Consider the following 19,046-nt stretch of genomic DNA (forward strand, 5'->3'; position numbering starts at 1 on the left):
TGTGCGACCTGTGTTACGGATTATAAGGATCAAGCTGTGCAAGGGCGAATACTGAGACGCCCTGGTACCTGCGTCACGCGAGCTGCGCGACAGGCTCCCCACAGCGCACAGCACCAGGGAGCTGCACCCCCTGCACGGCCCCCATGAGCACGTGGTCGGAGGACGCCCAGAACTGCTGGGGGACCATGGCCCAGGACAGAGCAGGAATGCTGTGCACAGTGTGGTGCCCGCGGCGGGCATCGGCGACAGCAGCCCTGCAGCCCAGGGGAATGCCTCCTTGTCTATTTTCAGCCACGTGGGACACACACTTCCCCTGTGCCGGGGGCCCTGGGCAGGACACAGCGCCCGCGGCTGACCACGTCCACGGATTGGTGACTGGATCCTGTCTGCCAGGAGAAAGGACACAGACACAGGGAGCCGAGGGGCCTCTGGGACAGAAGAGACACAGACACACACACGCGCACACACACGCACACACAATACATGCACAAGCACACACACACTCACACACAGCTGAGGGGCCTCTGAGACAGAAGAGACACAGAGACACACGCACACACACACTCACACACACACAGCCGAGGGGCCTCTGAGCTAGAACACACACACACACAGACGCACACACGGAGCCGAGGGGCCTCTGAGCTACAACACACACACACACAGACGCACACACGGAGCCGAGGGGCCTCTGAGCTACAACACACACACACCCAGACGCACACACGGAGCCGAGGGGCCTCTGAGCTAGAACACACACACACAGATGCACACACGGAGCCGAGGGGCCTCTGAGCTAGAACACACACACACACAGACGCACACACAGAGCCGAGGGGCCTCTGAGCTAGAACACACACACACAGACGCACACACGGAGCCGAGGGGCCTCTGAGCTAGAACACACACACACACACAGACACACACACAGAGCCGAGGGGCCTCTGAGGTAGAACACACACACACAGACGCACACACGGAGCCGAGGGGCCTCTGAGCTAGAACACACACACACAGAGCCGAGGGGCCTCTGAGCTAGAACACACACACACACAGACGCACACACAGAGCCGAGGGGCCTCTGAGCTAGAACACACACACACACACAGACGCACACACAGAGCCGAGGGGCCTCTGAGCTAGAACACACACACACAGACGCACACACGGAGCCGAGGGGCCTCTGAGCTAGAACACACACACACAGACGCACACACGGAGCCGAGGGGCCTCTGAGCTAGAACACACACACACAGACGCACACACGGAGCCGAGGGGCCTCTGAGCTAGAACACACACACACACAGACGCACACACGGAGCCGAGGGGTTTCTGGGTTAGAAGAGACACACACTCGCATACACATGCACACACACACAGAGCCGAGGGGCCTCTGGGTTAGGAGACACACATACACACACACACACTCTCACACAGAGCTGAGGGGTTTCTGGGTTAGAAGAGACACACATTCTCACACTCACACACACACTCACAGAGCTGAGGGGCCTCTAGGTTAGAACACACACATGTGGCCGGCACCGCGGCTCACTAGGCTAATCCTCCGCCTTGCGGCGCCGGCACACCGGGTTCTAGTCCCGGTCGGGGCACCGATCCTGTCCCGGTTGCCCCTCTTCCAGGCCAGCTCTCTGCTGTGGCCAGGGAGTACAGTGGAGGATGGCCCAAGTCCTTGGGCCCTGCACCCCATGGGAGACCAGGAGAAGCACCTGGCTCCTGCCATCGGATCAGCGCGGTGCGCAGGCCGCAGCGCGCCTACCGCGGCGGCCATTGGAGGGTGAACCAACGGCAAAAGGAAGACCTTTCTCTCTCTCTCTCTCTCACTGTCCACTCTGCCTGTCAAAAAAAAAAAAAAAAAAAGAACACACACATGCACACACACACACAGAGCCAAGGGGCCTCTGGGTTAGAAGACACACATACACACACACACTCACACACAGAGCTGAGGGGTTTCTGGGTTAGAAGAGACACACACTCTCACACTCACACACACACTCACAGAGCCGAGGGGCCTCTAGGTTAGAACACACACATGCACACACACACACAGAGCCAAGGGGCCTCTGGGTTAGAACACACACAGGGAGCCAAGGGGCCTCTAGGTTAGAACACACACGTACGTGCGCACACACACACACGGGGCCGAGGGGCCTCTGGGTCAGCATCAGTGGGGGAAGCTTGAGTCACTCCTGTGGGCCCGTGGCCGAGCAGCCAGCAGCGGTCACTGTGCCACGTCCTCTGATCTTGCACAAGGGAAGAGTAGCGGAATGGCCCCTGCCCCAGTGTCAAGTCCCAGCTCTCTGAGAAAACGGACACACAAGCCCCGCCCACCACCCCCCCCCCCGGCCCCCAGGACGAGGGAGCCACGGGAAAGCCGCTCTGCCTCCCCCTCAGCCACGGCTCGGCCTCCTCCTGCTTTGGGGGAGCACACAGAATGTTCTCTGCAGAAAAGTACTCTGGAAACGCCGGAACGAACTCACAGATGCGATCGCCACGCATCTGGCATGCATATGGTTTTAGTCACTTTAAGTCTGGGGGCCTATTGCCCAACAGTCCTTAGAGGCTTCAGTCAAATCAAAGCCCCTCTGAATGCCCCCTGCTTTGAGGTTCACACCCACAAGACAGCCAGGAAGAGGTAACGCCGGGACCCCACCACAGAGGCTGCAGGGGAGTGGCCTCCGTCAGGCAGCAGTGCCCCTGCTCTGCCCCTACCAGGGTGGGAGCACAGCACAGGCACCCAGGGAGGAGCCGTGACCATCTGGCCTGCAGCACCCCTGCCCCCCACCCCACCCAGGGCCTTCCCCCTCCTGGTCCCCACCCCTCATCTTGGGCCCCTCCCCCAGTCCCCGCCCCTCCTCCTAGGCCCCTCCCCTCATCCTGGGCCCCACCCTTGCCCCGCCCCGGCCCCGCCCCCACTCACTCTCTTTGCCTTTCTCCTTGTTCTTGAGCTGCTGCAGCTTCTGCTCGCGGTGCTGCTTCTCCAGCTCCTGCTCCTGGCGGTGCCGCTCCAGTTTACGCTGATGCTCCAGCAGCTCCTGCTGCTGCTTCATGGCCAGCATCTCCTGCTGCTGCTGCGGAGGGAGGGCAGGCGGTCAGCACCCGCCACGGCCCCGGGGCATGGTGCCGCGTGGGGAGGAGGGCAGGCGGTCAGCACCCGCTGCGGCCTCAGGGCACAGTGCCGTGCGTGGGGAGGAGGGCAGCAAGTGGGGAGGAGGGCAGGTAGTCAGCAAAGGCCACGGCCCCGGGCACGGCGCCGCGCGTGGGGAGGAGGGCAGGCGGTCAGCACCCACTGCACAGCCCCCAGGGCACGGCACCGCGCGTGGGGAGGAAGGCAGGCGGTCAGCACCCCGCCCGCAGCCCCCACGACAAGGCGCCGTGCGTGGGGAGGAGGGCACAGGGTCAGTACCCCACTCGCGGCTCCCAGGGCACGGCGCTGCGTGTGGGGAGGAAGGCAGGTGGTCAGCACCCCACACACAGATCCCAGGGGAGGGCATGTGGTCAGCATCCCCTGCACAGACCCCAGGGCAGGGTACCGCGTGGGGAGGAGGGTACATGGTCAGCACCCCACACACAGACCTGCGCCCTACAGCCCCCCGGGGACAGCACCGCGTGTGGGGAGGAGGGCACAGGATCAGCACCCCGCTGTGCCCTGCAGGCCCGGGTACTGCGTGTGGGGAGGAGGGCCGGCTGGAGGCCAAAGTGCCTTCTGACCTCTAGCAAACCTTCGCCAAGATGGGAGGCGACGTCCCCCGTGAATGACACAGAAGAGTGCGGCATCGAAAACTGCCCGGTGCCTTCTAATACACGGAAGCATGCCGTGACCGGAGGCCCAGAGACCCCTCCCCAGGGTCCCTGCGAGAGAGAAGGGAGCCCAGCTCCAAGATGCCCGTGGGAAGTGCTGGGCAGTGCCCTCAGCGGGGGGCTTGCCAGGAGAATCCTGCCCAGCCAAGAAGGAATCAAGCAGGGGTCCAGGAAGACACAGGCAGTGTGGGAGTCAGTGCTGGGAAACTCTCTGTCCAGTTCTGGAAGAGGAAAAATGCGAGATGAGGCTCCTCTCCCTCCAGGCAGGGCAGGGAGGACTCAGAGCAGAGGGGCTGCCCCTGGGAGGGCACACAACAGTACACCCGGGGCGGGGCAGTTGGCCCTGCAAAAATGTTATCTCATCTTGCAGAAAATGAGTCGACTACCTCAAAACTTTAGGCTGTCTCTAACACGTAAGCCAGATGCAGGCGTTGAGTGAGAAAAACGCTTTGCAGGATCACAGTTCACAGACGACCCACATCTGAGCAGTGATTGGGAACTACACAGGCACAGCAAGCAGCCCACTAAGGTGGTGAGCAAAAAAGAGACTTCCAGAGAGGGTCAGAGTGGGCAGGGAGGGGCAGGCCTTGTGGAGTGGGGGTTAATCCGTTGCCTAGGACACCAGCATCCTGTATTGGAGGGCGGGTCTGGGTCCTGGCCACTCCTCTTCCAATCCAGGAAGGGGGTGGCAGCGGGAGGCAGGTGCGGAGGCAAGCTCGCGCCACGGCAGCCCACACAGCTTCCTCAGGGGGAAAGCTGGCCGGAAGCACCCTCCCCCAAATGTCTGAGGACAGGGATTGGAAGTACGGACAGCAACTGCTGGTTAGGGAGGCCTCCTGCAGGCCTGCACTCAGTCCTCACAACTGTGCGAACTTTGTCGCGGCAAAGGTGGCTGGTGGGGCAGGGTCCCAGCCCAGACGGGAGCAAGGCAGCGAGAGGCACAAGTGAGGGAGAAATGGGGTGGTTGCATGAGAACCATGCACCTCATGCATGCATGTGGGTGTGGGCGTGCTCGTACACGTGTGTGAATACGTGTGCATGTACACACGGACACCCACGGCAGGTCCCTCCCTGTCTACCCTCTAACTGTTCTGTAACGAACACTTCAGAGAGACAGTTCACAATCCAAAGAGCAAGGCCCGCTGAGAGCTGAACACAAAGGTTAGAAATTTAAGCAGGGGACAATCTGGGCAGAGGGAGGCCGGAAGGGTCCCCAGTGCATGTGAGTGTGTGTGTGTGTGCATGTGCACGTACACATGTACACAGGTGCCTGTGAGTGGTCAACATCGCTGTTTTTCTTTGTGGGCTCTGCCTCTCTCGTGAGGTCTGGCAGGGTCCCCGGGGGAGAGCAAGGTGTACCCAGGAGCATCTCCACGATGTCGCCGGTCCTTTTTCAGGAAAGGGGCCTGTGTCAACCAGCAAGCTCCACGCCCAGGTTGCACCTGCTGAGGCAGTGCTAACCCCCGAGGACACCCACCTGGGTCCCCGTGGCTCAAACCCCACACTTCTCAAAAGATGAGGTGGCGAAGATGGCCTGGCTGGAACCCTTCCTGGCCAAAGGCCTGCAGGGGAGGAGTGGCCCCTTCCCCAGGGCATCGGTCTCTTCCTAGGCCCACTTCCCAGGCAGCGCTCTGGTACCTGGGTGCTGAGGTGGTTCCAAGATCAAGGGGAACACCAGGTAAACTAAGAAACCGGAGTTCAGGTGCTGAGAACATCTTCCTACTGACGTGTATGCTTTCTGTAAAGTTCATACAGCATCACACCAACCACACACACCACACACACACAGCCCACACTCGTGCCTGCGTGCCCCGAGGCTGCGGCTGGCTGCAGACAGCCGGGATGTCCGATGATTATGAGCTTGGACCCCGCAGGCGGCCCGGTGGCCCCCAGATGGACAGTGGGCTTCTCCCTCAGGTCAGGATGGGTTTTCTCAGCATGACCAGCGGTCCACAGAAGAAAATCACGGTCACACAGTCAATATGCCAGCCTCGAGCCTTTCTCATCCCCCCCACGCCAACCAGCCTCCAGAGAATTACTCTGAAGTCGGACTTCAGCAGCCGCTGGCATCCCCCACGTCACGTGCAAGGCCCCCAACACACGGCCTCCACTCAGCAAGGATCCTGACTTCTCCTGTTAGGCCACGCCCAGGAGCCCGCACTTCCCAGATGGCATTTCTGCCCTGCCGTCCGTTGTGGCCCCTGGCCCAGGACAAAGGCCCCTTCGCCACTCGGCCCTCTGATTTGCCCGTGGGGCAACCTCAGACTGAGCAGCTGCCGGGCCCAACGCTAACGGTTACGACCACGGGCCTGGACAGCAGCACACACAGAGCGGCCAGCAGAACCGCAGGCGAGGGCAGCGGCAGCCCGCCCCTCAGGGCCCGTAGCACGCGAGGCACAGGGTTTTGCCCGAGGAGGGACTCTGTTCCCACCCCGTGTGCAGCCCCCTGCCCTACACCTGGCAGCACGGCTGCACCTGCCAGCACCCGCTTTGCCGGGGTACTGGGAAAAGGTCACAGTGAACCCAAAATACAGAGGTCAGGGCACTCTGGAGGAACGCGCAGAATTGAAAAGGCCGGCAGGGAGGGGGCGAGCAGAGGCAGGCCCTGGACACGCGTGGCTCCCAGCCTCCTCCAGCAGGACCCCGGGGGCTTCTCCATCAGCCCAGGGCAGGCCCCGTGAGGCCCCATGCCACAGCACCTTCTAGCAGAGTGGGAAAGCAAGCAAGGGGTCTTCCCGGGTGTGCACTGGCTGCTGACCGCGGAACACATGCTGGTCGGCTGTGGTCTCCATGGAAAACGTGAGACCAAAACGTCACTTTGTACAGGGTCCTCAGACGCGGGACCACTGGTACCCTGACTCCCAGGAGTAAGGGCTCAGACGGACAAGGCAGCCCTGTGGCGGTGCACGGGAAGCAAGCCTTCACACGCCTCGCACACGACGGTAGCCCCAGAGCCCCGGAACTGCCGCCTGGCTGCACCCGAGGTTCACACACAGGAGCACCCCCAGTACCGAGGTCTGCGCAGGAAGGTCTCCATCAGAGACGCCTGGCTCTGGCCCAGCCCGGCATGGGGGGCAGGAAGGGAGCACGGAGTGGGGGCAGGGCCATGCAGCAGGGCTGGCTGCGCTCTGGGGAACTGGCTCATCCAGCCCTGGCCCCAGCCTGTCTCCCCCCAGCCTGTCTCCGAGGATCTAACTTCAGGCTCCCCGGGGAGGCCCAGGCCTCCCCACCCCCAACGTCCTGCCGTGGTGGGTCGCCGTGAGCTGAGGCAGCCAGTGAGGAGGAACAGGGGAGCCGTGCCGCCCAGAACGTGGCCTCGCAGGACAGGAGCCCCATGGCTGCCATCCCTGGTGACACAAACGCATCTCAGAAAGTTCAAGGAAAATGGAATTAAAAGATGCGCTTATTTTGATACAAAGTTTTCTAAATCCATGCAGTTTTCTTCCTAACTCACATGTTCCCAAGAACTTTCTGAAAACCTCGTGTGCAGACGTGCAGACAGCTCAGGACACCTGGCGAGCAGGGTGCTGGGGGCTCCGTGTCGGCCACTGACCAGGGCAGCACGGCTGGGCGAGGCCAGGCTCCCCGGGCAGAGCACGGACAGGCACGACCGTGCCCGTGAGCACGCGTGAGGGATGCAGGGTTCGGTGACGACACAGGCCACAGCCTCGCCGGCAGGCACTGGCAGCTGACACCCATGATGCCTCCCCAGCCGCCAGGGCCTGGGGGAGCCCAGGCGGTCGCAGGCTCGGGGCAGCAGCACTGCAGCCACCCGGGCAGGGAGGAAAGGCCAGAGAGACCCGGGCCCAGGCTCTGCAGGCCGCAGCACCAGGCTCCCTCTCCAACCTAGCTGGAAAGAGGAAGTCACACTGCCAACTACGCAGCTCAGAACTCTCCACTGCGAGTGTAGCACACGTGCGCGTGTCGCTCACTCTCACACACGAACATAGCACACGTGCGTCTCTCACCATGGATGCAGTGCAAATGTGTTTCTTCCTCCACACATGGAGCATGCGTGTGAGTCTTCCACGTGAATGTAGCACACGTGTGTCTCCCACCACGAACGCAGCACATGTGTGTGTCTCATACACATAGGAATGTAGCGGTTGTGTCTCTCCTACGTGAATGCAGCACACGTGTGTCTCTCCCACCGTGAATGTGGCGTGCGTGTGTCTCATGCAAACAGTTTCATTTTAATGAAAAAGTAAAACAAATTACTGAGAGGCAGAGTACGGAAACCAGAACTTCTTCATGGGCTTTACAGGCACAGGCATAGCCACAGGCGCAGCTGGAGGTACAGCCAGAGACACAGCCACAGCCACAGGCGTAGGTGCAGGCACAGGCAGTCATGGTGGCTGGGGTGGAGGTCTCTGGGCACCCAGCCAGCGCTGAGCAGGGCACTGGGCAGGGAAGCAAACTCCTGCAGGACCAGCAAGGAGAGGCAGAGGGGCCAGGGCAGCAGACGGAGGGTCCAGCAGACAGAGGCCCTTCCTTCTGCATGCTTCCAGCGTCCTGAGAGCCCCCAGGAATCCCGCACACATGCAGGCTGCACTTATTTCTCTGAAAGCTACATCGCCCCCAGCTAGTAGGAACACCAACAGCGACAGTGACAGTCCCTTCTGACCCTGTCCCGTGACCCTGCACACGGCAGGCATGCTCTTCCGTGTGCTGAAGTCATGGAACCAGGGCGCAGTCATTCAGCAAGTGGCCAGGGGGCGCTGCCACCAGCCAGGCCCCATGCAGGCTCTGAAGGGGAGTCTGGCCCGGCGATGGGTCGACACGTCCCAGGGCAGCCAGCACAGGTGGCCGAGGCGGCGTCCAGGCTCACAGGACGGCACACACTCTGTAGAGTGGGGGCACAATGAGGGGCTGTGGAGTCACAGGACTCCTGGGGGAGAGTGGGGGGCACCCAGGCCCACCTGGGGTGGGTAACACAGGAATCACAGAAACACAAAGCTACTGCTGAAAAATGAAATGAAACAAGCGCCCTATCGAAGGCGGTTCCAGTTGGCTTCGGCGAGGCCAGCACCGCCGGCCAGCTGCTGAAGGACCCCACTGACCTGCCCCTAGCTGACAGGTGACCCGTCCCGCGGACGGCCTCAAACACTGGCTCACAGTCCTGGAAACCAGGGCCCCCTGTGCAGAGTGGCAGCTGACAGCAAGTGGAGGCTCTGCCTGCAGGTGCACACTCCAGCATGCCCTGGCTCACCTGCGATGCTCGCACAAGGCATAAAGGTCTCACATCCGTCAGGGGGCCGGGGGCTGCCTGGGGGCCCAGTCTGGGCTGTGCTCTGGGATGAAGGTCACCAAGCCCCTGACCAAGCCCAGGAGCCTCCCTGGTAACCTGCGTGTCAGCAGACAGCTGCTGCCTCCTTGCCCTTGTCTTTTCCACGCTGACTATGGAGGCAACCAGCAGCAGCATGTGTTGCACACACACGAGCGACCCCAGGGCCCTGTAGCCAGGGGAATCTCGCTGGCTGGGGGTCGGAGGGCGGACAGAGGGACACAGAACCAGCTCTTCTGTGCACTGACACACAGGCCTTGGAAAGGCATGGCTTGGGCTGCGTGACACCTACCCATGCGTTGTGTGGCCTGTGACAGCTCCCTGGAAGCATCAGGGGACAATGCCGGGGGCTGGCAGCGCTCTGCATCTGCACTGGCACGGTGGGCTTGAGACCCGGGCTCCCCAGGGAGACACAGTCTGCATATCTGGTCCCCAGGGGTCTGCCGGGCTTGGTGTGGACGGCAGAGTGCACGGTCTCATTCGTGGCTTTTATATGCACTACACGGACGAATACTTTGCAAATGTAGGGTTAATAAAATATATTAAAATTCTTCTTCCCTTTTGTTAGCCAGCTTCCCAACGGTCCTCAACTAACCCTGCCCCCGGGTGCCCACCCTCTTGTTCAGGTCCCTCCCGAGGCCTGGGGCTGGTGAGTGTGAGCACCAGGGTGACGCAGAGCTGGGGGTGGTGCTGGTGGTGGTGGTGTGGCAGCTGTGGTCGTATTTGTGATGGCTATGGTGGTGGCTGTGGCTGTGGCTATGATGGCGATGTGGTTCTGGCTGTGGCTGTGGTGGCTATGGTGGTCATAGTTGTGGTTATGGCTGTGGTGGCTGTGGCTGTGTTTATGGCTACAGTGGTGGCCGTGGTAGTGGTGATGTGGTGGCGGTGGCTGTGGCTGTGGCTGCAGTGGTGATGTGGTGACTGTGGCCATGGCGGTTCTGGCTGTGGTGGTGGTGGCTGTGGCTGTGTTTGTGGCTACGGTGGTGGCTGGGGTGGTGGTGGTGGCTGTGGTGGTGATGTGGTGGCTGTGGCCATGGTGGTTCTGGCTGTGGCTGCAGTGGTGATGTGGTGACTGTGGTCGTGGTAGTGGTGATATGGTGGCTGTGGCTGCAGTGGCTGTGGCTATGGCTGTGTTTGTGGCTACAGTGGTGGTTGGGGTGGTGGTGGTGGCTGTGGTGGTGATGTGGTGGCTGTGGCCATGGTGGTTCTGGCTGTGGCTGTGGCTGCAGTGGTGATGTGGTGACTGTGGCCGTGGTAGTGGTGATGTGGTGGCTGTGGCTGCAGTGGCTGTGGCTGTGTTTGTGGCTACGGTGGTGGTTGGGGTGGTGGTGGTGGCTGTGGTGGTGATGTGGTGGCTGTGGCCGTGGTAGTGGTGATGTGGTGGCTGTGGCTGCAGTGGCTGTGGCTGTGGTGTGTTTGTGGCTACGGTGGTAGTTGGGGTGGTGGTGGTGGCTGTGGTGGTGATGTGGCTGTGGCTGCAGTGGTGATGGCTGTGGTTGTGATTGTGGCTACAGTCGTGGTGGCTATGCTGGTGGTGGTAGTGGTGCTGCTGCTGCTACCATAGCAAGGCCCTGTGCCTCCACCTCAGCCACGCCCATCCTCTGCATTGTGGGAGGCCTGTGGACAGAGCTGGGGCCTCCTGCCCACACTCCCGGGAGCAGACTCGGAAGCACACCATCCGGCCTCAGTCCCACAGATCCTGGAGAGGAGAGCTCAGCCCTGTCGGGGGCCTCACAGGACCCTCAGTCCCAGCCCCCAGCTGAGCTGCACAGGTTCCGACCCACAGACGCGCGGATCGCCTCTGCTGTCTGCACCTGCGAGGTGCTGGGGGTGCACTGCTCTCCAGCGATCGACCACTCACACACCCTGGCTTGCGTGGAGCTCCCAGCTCTGCTGCACGTGGCTCCGGGAACCCCTAGTGACGCTGGGCTTTCTGATCCCTGTGTGTGCTTCTGTGGACACCGCGAGCGCTGGAACCCACACGGCAACAGCTGCCCTACGTCGCTTGGCTACGCACGCGGGCGTGTTCCTCTCCGGCTCACTGCCCTGCCAGACCTGGAGCGAGGGGAAGCCCAGCACAGCACGCGGCAGCGCTGTCAGCTGTTCCTGGCACTCACCCACATGAAAACACTCCTTTCCTAATTATAAAAGGTGAATGAGAAAGAGAGAGGAAAGTCAGAGAAGAACATAAAGGCGGGTTGTCCCCCAGCCCACCAGACACCACTGAGGACCCTGGTGCTGCTTGCTGGCCATCTTTCCGAGATGAGGTTTGCAAGTCAGGAAAAACGGAATAAAACATACACTTATTTCAGTGCAGGACAGCCCCTTGCGGTTTTGTCACAACACACGTTTTCCACGAACTTTCTGAAGATCCCTGGAAATCAGACGTGGTTCTGGCTGACCCCGGGGCGCCCCGGCGGGGAGGCGCCCCGGCGGGGGGGAGGCGCTCGGCCGCGCACTGACCTTGATGTGCTGGTGCAGCTGGGCCTCGTGCTGCCGCGACAGCTGCTCGTGCTGCCGCTGGAACTCGGCGATGAGGACCTGCCTCTGCAGCTGCTGCTGCTGCTTCAGCGCCAGGAGCTCCTGCTGCAGCCGCTGCTCCCGCAGCGCGGGCTCGGCCACCGGCAGTGCGAACGGCTGGTCCAGGCGCAGGTCCATGGGCACGGCTGAGGGCGCCACTTGCAGAGGCAGTGCTGTGGCCACGTCCACTGCGAAGAGAGCACAGCACAGCGGGTGGTCACGGAGGCGGCACGGCCGGCCCGGGCCCCCGCCTGCCCGCCCGCCTTCCCCAAGGGCCCCTGGCAACCGTCCAGGGTGGCCCTGTGCGGAGAGACTTGTGACGCTCTAAACACGGGCCCCCAAGGCCCCCGGGTGCACGCGAGGCAGGGAGGTCAGGCCGGGAGACGCGCACAGACCCCCCCCACCCACCCACTCTCAAAGGACCCGTACAGGCCCAAAGGCCTCGCTGACGTCATTCTGAAGTCAATCAGGGAAAAATAAAGACATAAAGGGCTCCGGTCCGCCCAGGAAGAGCACTGAGGTCAGCCCTCGGGGCCAGCGGGCCCAGTCTCTTCTTCCTCTCCACACAGCCACTCCAGGACAGCCTGTGCCACGCAAGTAAGCAGCCGCACAGGCGCTCGACACGGAGAGCCCGTCTCCATGGCAAAGCGAGCGCCCTCCTGGAAAACATGTTTACCAGAAAGGGCGGCCAGCGCTCCTGGCGGCGGCACAAGCACACTCCACCGAGGCGCGGGCTTTCTGTGTGCACTCACGTCCACCCAGGGAGAGGCTGCCGGGGGCTCCGATCGGGGCAGGAGTGGAATCCATCCTGAGCCCTGTCACCGACACTGAGTGCGGGGAGAAAAACAGTGCACAGAGCTAGGACCGCAACCAGACTGCTCCTTGCACGGCAGGCTCACGTCAGAAAAGTGCGCCAAGTGTCCAAGCACCACGGCCGGCCACACGAGTCCTGCAGTCCAGGGACACCACCTGTCAACACACACCACCTGTCACTGGTCACACACTGTTGCCTGCGTGCACTGTCACTTGCTGCACAGTGTCAACACACACAACCTGTGCCTGATACCCTGCCATGTCACCCACTGCATATTACCTGTCACCCACTGCACACTGTCACATGCCTGTGCCATACTACCTGTCCTACCAAACTGTCCTGTCGCACACCACCTGTCTCTGTCACACACCACCTGTTCTTATCACACACCACCTGTCCCCATCACACACCCCCTGTCCTGTCACACACCACCTGTACTTATCACACACCACCTGTCCCCATTATATACCCCCTGTCCCCTCACACACCCCCTGTCCCTATCACACACCACCTGTCACCTGTCACACATTACCTGTCCCCTCACAAACCACCTGTCTCTGTCACACTCCAACTGTCTCATCATATACCACCCGTCCCCTCACACACCCCCCGTCCCCTCACACACCACCTGTCCCGTCACATACCACCTGTTCCGTCACACACCCCCTGTTCCCCTCACACACACCCTGTCCCCTCACACACCCCCTGTCCCGTCACATTCCACCTGTCCCCTCACACACCACCTGTCCCCATCACACACACCCTGTCCTGTCACACACCACCTGTCCCGTCACACTCCACCTGTCCCCTCACACACCACCTGTCCCCATCACACACCCCCTGTCCTGTCACACACCACCTGTCCCGTCACACTCCACCTGTCCCCTCACACACCACCTGTCCCCTCACACACCCCCTGTCCGCTCACACACCACCTGTCCCGTCACACTCCACCTGTCTCATCATATACCACCTGTCCCGTCACACACCCCCCGTCCCCTCACACACCACCTGTCCCGTCACATACCACCTGTCCCGTCACACACCCCCCGTCCCCTCACACACCCCCTGTCCCCTCACACACCACCTGTCCCCGCACACACCCCCTGTCCCCGCACACACCACCTGTCCCGTCACACTCCACCTGTCTCATCATATACCACCTGTCCCCTCACACACCACCTGTCCCGTCACATTCCACCTGTCCCCTCACACACCACCTGTCCCCATCACACACCCCCTGTCCTGTCACACACCACCTGTCCCGTCACACTCCACCTGTCCCCTCACACACCACCTGTCCCCTCACACACCCCCTGTCCCCTCACACACCACCTGTCCCCTCACACACCACCTGTCCCCTCACACTCCAGCTGTCTCATCATATACCACCTGTCCCGTCACACACCCCCCGTCCCCTCACACACCACCTGTCCCGTCACATTCCACCTGTCCCCTCACATACCACCTGTCCCCATCACACACACCCTGTCCCCGCACACACCACCTGTCCCGTCACACTCCAGCTGTCTCATCATATACCACCTGTCCCGTCACACACCCCCCATCCCCTCACACACCACCTGTCCCGTCACATACCACCTGTCCCATCACACACCCCCCGTCCCCTCACACACCCCCTGTCCCCTCACACACCACCTGTCCCCTCACACACCACCTGTCCCCATCACACACCCCCTGTCCTGTCACACACCACCTGTCCTGTCACACTCCACCTGTCCCCTACACACCACCTGTCCCCTCACACACCACCTGTCCCGTCACACTCCACCTGTCCCCTCACACACCACCTGTCCCCATCACACACCCCCTGTCCTGTCACACACCACCTGTCCTGTCACACTCCACCTGTCCCCTACACACCACCTGTCCCCTCACACACCACCTGTCCTGTCACACACCACCTGTCCCCTCACACACCACCTGTCCCCTCACACACCCCCTGTCCCTATCACACACCACCTGTCACCTGTCACACATTACCTGTCCCCTCACAAACCACCTGTCTCTGTCACACGCCACCTGTACTTATCACACACCACCTGTCCCCATTATAGACCCCCTGTCCCCCTCACACACCACCTGTCCCCTCACATACCACCTGTTCCCCGTCACACACCACCTGTCCCCTCACACACCCCCTGTCCCCTCACACACCACCTGTCCCGTCACGCTCCAACTGTCTCATCATATACCACCTGTCCCCTCACACAGCCCCCGTCCCCTCACACACCACCTGTCCCGTCACATACCACCTGTTCCGTCACATACCCCCTGTTCCCCTCACACACACCCTGTCCCCTCACACACCCCCTGTCCCGTCACATTCCACCTGTCCCCTCACACACCACCTGTCCCCATCACACACACCCTGTCCTGTCACACACCACCTGTCCCATCACACTCCACCTGTCCCCTCACACACCACCTGTCCCGTCACACTCCACCTGTCCCCTCACACACCACCTGTCCCCTCACACACCACCTGTCCCCTCACACTCCATCTGTCCCCTCACACACCACCTGTCTCCTCACACACCACCTGTCCCCTCACACTCCATCTGTCCCCTCACACACCACCTGTCCCCTCACACACCACCTGTCCCCTCACACTCCATCTGTCTCCATCACACACCACCTGTCCCCTCACACACCACCTGTCCCCTCACACACCACCTGTCCAGTCACACTCCACCTGTCTCATCATATACCACCTGTCCCCTCACACACCCCCCGTCCCCTCACACACCACCTGTCCCGTCACACTCCACCTGTCTCATCATATACCACCTGTCCCCTCACACACCCCCCGTCCCCTCACACACCACCTGTCCCGTCACACTCCACCTGTCTCATCATATACCCCCTGTCCCCTCACACACCACCTGTCCCGTCACACTCCACCTGTCCCCTCACACACCACCTGTCCCCATCACACACCCCCTGTCCTGTCACACACCACCTGTCCTGTCACACTCCACCTGTCCCCTACACACCACCTGTCCCCTCACACACCACCTGTCCCGTCACACTCCACCTGTCTCATCATATACCACCTGTCCCCTCACACACCCCCCGTCCCCTCACACACCACCTGCCCCGTCACACTCCACCTGTCTCATCATATACCCCCTGTCCCCTCACACACCACCTGTCCTGTCACACTCCACCTGTCCCCTACACACCACCTGTCCTGTCACACACCACCTGTCCCTTCACACACCACCTGTCCCCTCACACACCACCTGTCTCTGTCACACACCACCTGTACTTATCACACACCACCTGTCCCCATCACACACCCCCTGTCCTGTCACACACCACCTGTACTTATCACACACCACCTGTCCCCTCACACACCACCTGTCCCCTCACACACCCCCTGTCCCTATCACACACCACCTGTCACCTGTCACACATTACCTGTCCCCTCACAAACCACCTGTCTCTGTCACACGCCACCTGTACTTATCACACACCACCTGTCCCCTCACACACCACCTGTCCCCATTATATACCCCCTGTCCCCCTCACACACCACCTGTCCCCTCACATACCACCTGTTCCCCGTCACACACCACCTGTCCCCTCACACACCCCCTGTCCCCTCACACACCACCTGTCCCGTCACACTCCAACTGTCTCATCATATACCACCCGTCCCCTCACACACCCCCCGTCCCCTCACACACCACCTGTCCCCTCACACACCCCCTGTCCCTATCACACACCACCTGTCACCTGTCACACATTACCTGTCCCCTCACAAACCACCTGTCTCTGTCACACGCCACCTGTACTTATCACACACCCCCCGTCCCCTCACACACCACCTGTCCCGTCACATTCCACCTGTTCCGTCACACACCCCCTGTTCCCCTCACACACACCCTGTCCCCTCACACACCCCCTGTCCCGTCACATTCCACCTGTCCCCTCACACACCACCTGCCCCCATCACACACACCCTGTCCTGTCACACACCACCTGTCCCGTCACACTCCACCTGTCCCCTCACACACCACCTGTCCCGTCACACTCCACCTGTCCCCTCACACACCACCTGTCCCCTCACACTCCACCTGTCCCCTCACACACCACCTGTCCTGTCACACACCCCCTGTCCGCTCACACACCACCTGTCCCGTCACACTCCACCTGTCCCCTCACACACCCCCTGTCCCCGCACACACCCCCTGTCCCCGCACACACCACCTGTCCCGTCACACTCCACCTGTCTCATCATATACCACCTGTCCCCTCACACACCCCCTGTCCCCTCACACACCACCTGTCCCGTCACATTCCACCTGTCCCCTCACACACCACCTGTCCCCATCACACACCCCCTGTCCTGTCACACACCACCTGTCCCGTCACACTCCACCTGTCTCCTCACACACCACCTGTCCCGTCACACTCCACCTGTCCCCTCACACACCACCTGTCCCGTCACACTCCACCTGTCCCCTCACACACCACCTGTCCCCATCACACACCCCCTGTCCTGTCACACACCACCTGTCCCGTCACACTCCACCTGTCTCCTCACACACCACCTGTCCCGTCACACTCCACCTGTCTCCTCACACACCACCTGTCCCGTCACACTCCACCTGTCCCCTCACACACCACCTGTCCCCATCACACACCCCCTGTCCTGTCACACACCACCTGTCCCGTCACACTCCACCTGTCCCCTCACACACCACCTGTCCCCTCACACACCCCCTGTCCCCGCACATACCACCTGTCCCGTCACACTCCACCTGTCTCATCATATACCACCTGTCCCCTCACACACCCCCCGTCCCCTCACACACCACCTGTCCCGTCACATTCCACCTGTCCTGTCACACACCACCTGTCCCCGTCACACCTGTGCTTCTGCAGACAGAGTCCCGAGTGAGGCCTCAAAGCTGCCACCCTCTCGCAGGACCCTGTGCGACACCCAGCAGGCCTTCCTCCAGGTCCCCACAGCCTGCCTGGGCCACTCAGCCAACATGAGGCCGAGGCCAGGGGAAGGAGGCGGGCCTTGTGCTCGGCTCAGAGGGAACGCAGGCCCAACACGTGAGGGTATCAGAGAGGACATGCACCTTACTCGCCTTGCCTTGCTCGGGTGTTTTCTAGACAGTGCAAAGCTGCCCTAGATCTGACCCCAGGGCACAGAGGTTCCAGATGGCTTCAGACCAAGTCCCAACCAAAACCTACTTCCTGGGAAAAACCATGTTCCACACCCCAAAGCCGGCTGACCTGGTCCTGAGCGTTGCTGTGGTCGGTGCCCAGGCAGGCGGTCCCGAGCTGGCCCAGGACGCAGCCTTCCCCTCTGTGGGCGCCTCTGCTCTTGGAGAAGCCCTGGTTCTGGCAGGGCTCGGCGCTCCAGTCCTGGGCTGCCCTTGGCTGTCGGGAGCCTCAGGGTCTCCCACCAGAGGGGGTCCCCTTGGGCAGAGACCGGGATGGGCGCAGAGAGAGGGCACCCAACATGGGGGCTCTTGGATTCCCTGAGATGCGACGTCACCATCACCCCCAGCTCTGGGCGCTGCAGCCATCCCTGGCTGCTGACCTGGCCCTGCTGTCCTGCCTTGCTCACCCAGGAGAGCAGCGCCCACAGAGCCAGGACACGCTTGACTTCGAGGAGAGCTCGGGCCCTGGGCCCCGTGGTGGGGTTGGCCTGCCCTTGAGTGGTTCTTGATCACAGCCCTTGCTCCTAGCCAGGGCAGCTGACGCCAGCTGGTTGCTGAGTAAGGGCAACCCTGACGCCTTAAACGGACGTCTTTGTGCCTGCAGCTGGCTGTGGGAACGGCACACAGATGATCTGTTCCCACACAGGCGCAGCTGAGGACTGGAGCTTACCACTCCCTCTCTTTCCTTTATTGATCATCTAAGTCATAAAACACAGCGACACGGACAGCCGGGGGCCGCCCAGCCTCTGGCTTTCTTTCGAGGAATGCAAGGTTAGGCAAGGGGCAGAGAGTGCCGGACCCACTCAGGGAACCGAGACGAGAGCTGCTCTGCCACAGACGGACCGTGGGCCGGGGCTGCCCCCACAGTCCGGTGCACAAGATACCCTCTCAGAATGGGGGCCGGGGCTGCTGCCCCCACAGCCCAGTGCACAAGACGCCCTCTAGAATGGGGACTGGGGTGCCTGCCGGCTGTGCCCGGCCCTGTCTGCCACCCACCGATGTGACTGTAAAGTTGCCCCTTACCCTGCTTGCCCGTGCTCCAGGGACAGCGTGGCCTTTCCAGGCGACATACACAGTCGCGCTGGGTCTATTCAGAATGCCTGCCAGCGCGGTGGCAAGGAGGCCAGCCTGTCAGGCCCCTGCTCGCCTGGACCCTGGACTGCCGCCCCAGTACGTCACTGAGCCGTCTCACGGTCAGCCCCTCTGGAACCTGACGCTGGCCAGCTACACGGTCCTGCGGTGGCCCTGTGCCTCCGTTTACTGAGGACGCAGGCACAGCTCTGCCTGTGCCGGGCCCCGTGGGGACGGGCCCTGTCCAGCTTGGAGGGGAGGAGACACTGGGCAGGGAGTTCCTGGGGCCCACCAGGGGCAGTGAGGGGGGACCGGCAGGGGAAGCGGACTT

At 61.8% G+C, this 19,046-nt stretch overlaps 1 protein-coding gene across 6 annotated transcripts in view; it reads right to left on the reverse strand.

Moving 5' to 3' along the window:
• The window catches only part of HDAC4 (histone deacetylase 4), a 326,302-nt gene that overhangs the window by 94,951 nt on the left and 212,305 nt on the right, over positions 1–19,046 (reverse strand). For all 6 annotated transcript variants that reach the window (XM_062193964.1, XM_062193956.1, XM_062193947.1 and 3 more), the window contains 2 exons: positions 11,570–11,814; positions 2,942–3,092 (listed from right to left, as the gene is read on the reverse strand). In XM_062193964.1, the coding sequence (XP_062049948.1) occupies positions 2,942–3,092; positions 11,570–11,814 (396 nt within the window). The remainder of the gene's footprint in view (positions 1–2,941; positions 3,093–11,569; positions 11,815–19,046) is intronic.

Source organism: Lepus europaeus, chromosome 1 (genome assembly GCF_033115175.1).
Source record: "Lepus europaeus isolate LE1 chromosome 1, mLepTim1.pri, whole genome shotgun sequence".
NCBI lineage: Eukaryota > Metazoa > Chordata > Mammalia > Lagomorpha > Leporidae > Lepus > Lepus europaeus.